This window comes from Myotis lucifugus, unplaced genomic scaffold, assembly GCF_000147115.1.
Source record: "Myotis lucifugus unplaced genomic scaffold, Myoluc2.0 scaffold_6, whole genome shotgun sequence".
In the NCBI taxonomy this organism is placed as follows: domain Eukaryota; kingdom Metazoa; phylum Chordata; class Mammalia; order Chiroptera; family Vespertilionidae; genus Myotis; species Myotis lucifugus.
In genome coordinates, this window is record NW_005871054.1 from 16353183 (window position 1) to 16355738 (window position 2556).

Below are 2556 nucleotides of genomic sequence, written 5' to 3' on the forward strand. Positions count from 1 at the left end.
AATGGAATAGGAGTGCATCTGATAGTAGGTGAGTGTGTTTTACTTTGGTGGCAAGAGGTTGCAGTTAAATAAGTTCTTCGTGGGTGAAGTGTGTGATGGACCCGGATGGGGTGGATACAAGGGCAGGGGTGCTGAGAAACTGGGGGAGGGCTGTCTGAGAGACCCCCTCTGACTCCAATGCCACTGAAGGGTGAAGTCATCATCAGTCCTTTGCAGCCCCACTGAGCATCCTCTCCCAGCCTTTCCTCACCAGAGGAAGGACTCTAGTCCCACAGTTTACTGGAGTTTGGGCTGGTTTTTGAGAGAAAGTTGAAGCCGGGTGGAAACTCTTGACCATAAGGATTTTATTTCCTGGTGAGTTGTTGTCTCTCAGAGTCCGAGCAACAAAGCCTTGGGCCTGGAGGGAGACTCCATAGAATTTGGCTTTAAATATTAGCATGTATGAAAAAAAAAGATTTAAGAGGCATAACAACTAAATACAATGTGTGCTCAAGAATCAATATATTTTAAAAACAATTTTGCTTTAAAGGAGACAAAAATGTATGACAATAGGAGAACAGTTAAATAAATTCGAGTACGAAAGACTGTGAAGTAATTAAAAAGAGGGATATAACATAAAAAGATCTCTGAGATGTACTGTTAAGTGAAGGAAACAAGTTGTAGAATACATTTAAAAATACGATGAAAAGCCACGTTCTTCCAAATGCACATGCATGAAACAGTACCAAAAAAGTGTTTTAGGATTCCAGCAAACCAGTAACTGCTCTGAGCCTCACAGGGTTGGTATGAGCATTAAATGAGATAATATATACAGGTGCTTTGCAAAAGTTAAAGTGGGAGACAAGTGTGAGGTAGAGGGTGTGAAACTATACTGGGCCATTACAATCTTGCCCCTCCCCTCCCCTCCCCTCCCCTCCTCTTGTTACAGATCCTGCCTCAGGTTATTTGTACAAAGAGCACAGGGTACCAGCTCCATGCAGACAGCAGCCCAGGGTTCACACCAGTCCTTCCATCCTCACATCGGCAGACAGAGTCCGCTACTGTGGAGCCTTCGTGGGGGCCTGGGCACCTTTGGGAGTGGGAGCTCGAGCCTGAGGCCTGGGCACCTTTGGGAGTGGGAGCTTGAGCCTGATCCTTGAGCCTGAGCTGGAGCTGCAGCCGGAGCTGCAGCCTGAGGCTTGGTTTCATCCGTGGCCTTGGCCTTTGGCTGGCACAGCCCGAGACTCTTGGCGATGCGGGCATGAGCACGTTTCCCAAGCTTTGGGTCAGCGATGTAGGCAAGTTGACTGAGCTTGTGGCTGCGGCCCTTTGGGGTGTTGGGCTTGATGAGGGCCTTGATAGCCTCAGCGCATGCGCCCAAGGCCTTGGCGTTGTTGGCCTGCATCTTCCTCAGGCCCTTCTTGTTGCGCTTCTTGGCAAAGCGCATGTTCCTTAGGAGATTTGTATCTTTATGGTCGGGTTTTTTTGATGCCATGTTGTGCCATTTTCGGGACTGGTTGTAGGTGGTGTGGTTCTTGGTCTTGGCCATATCTGCCCCGCCGCAGCGCCTGGGACCGGAAGAGAAAGAGCACATTCCAAAGAGAAGTTGGGATAAGAAAGGAAGAAAAAATTGGGAGCTTATTGCAGGACAGACACTGTTGTAAGCACCTCTTGTGCATCACTTGCATGTACTACAACCCTGTGAAGCAGGCGTCATCATCATCATCATCCGCCCTTTACTGCCGAGGAAGTATAAAGAATTAAGTTAATTTCCACGGTCATTCAGCTAGCAAACTGCAGTCAGGACTTGAACTCCTGAGTGCTGTTCCCAGTTGCGATAACCCTGGACACGTTCATAGTCAAGTATATATATGGCTTTTTCCATCCCCTTGCAGCAGTTCTGAGGAAGCTGAGATTTAAACCTCCAAGAATGAGTCTGTGAAACTGACTCTAAACCCTATTGAGCACTTACTGTGCTTGTGCCAGGCACAGGGAAAACAGTGGTAACATTTTCTGAGCACCTGCTGTGTGCAAGATGCCCTCCTAAGTGCCTTAGGAGAATTAACGTAATGCACACACTTCATGCAGAAGGCACTCTTCTCTTCCTTTTCCAGTTGAGAAAAGTGCTGCAGAGAGTTTCAATAACTCGCCCAATGCAAAGATACTTAAGATACGGTCTTACTCTCGGTCCAATGTGGGAGTATGAACGAAGAGAATGCAGTAAACGCTGCAAGGTGATATTCACAAAGCCCCAGAGGTGCGCAGAGTTGAGCAATCCCTGCAAGGGGTACTCGGGCCATTCTGTGTGGGATCCCGAAAGTGGAGGGAGGCACAATTGCAGCAGAGGGGACTGCACACGCAAGGCCCTGGGGTAAATGAGTGCGGCCCCACTCCACACTCCTAGGTCAGCACCCAGCCCCATGCCCAGGGCCCCGCCGGACAAAGAAACGCGGTGAGAACTGTGGGAGGCCCGCAGTAACCAACCTGCAGAAGAACCCCCACACCCCCGAGGGGGCGGGGGTCCTGGCTCCTTCTCAGCTCAGGCCATAGGGAACTCCCCTTCGTCGGCAAGCACAC

General features: G+C 49.6%; 1 protein-coding gene across 1 annotated transcript; it reads right to left on the bottom strand.

Annotated features, from left to right (window-relative positions):
- Positions 1–1037: 1037 nt before the first annotated feature.
- LOC102417657 (60S ribosomal protein L29-like) lies at positions 1038–1528 on the bottom strand. Its single transcript, XM_006083423.3, has 2 exons — positions 1154–1528; positions 1038–1091 (listed from the first exon to the last, which is right to left on the bottom strand). Exons 1-2 carry the CDS (start codon positions 1526–1528, stop codon positions 1038–1040), a joined length of 429 nt encoding a protein of 142 aa, XP_006083485.1.
- Between the last annotated feature and the right edge of the window lie 1028 nt (positions 1529–2556).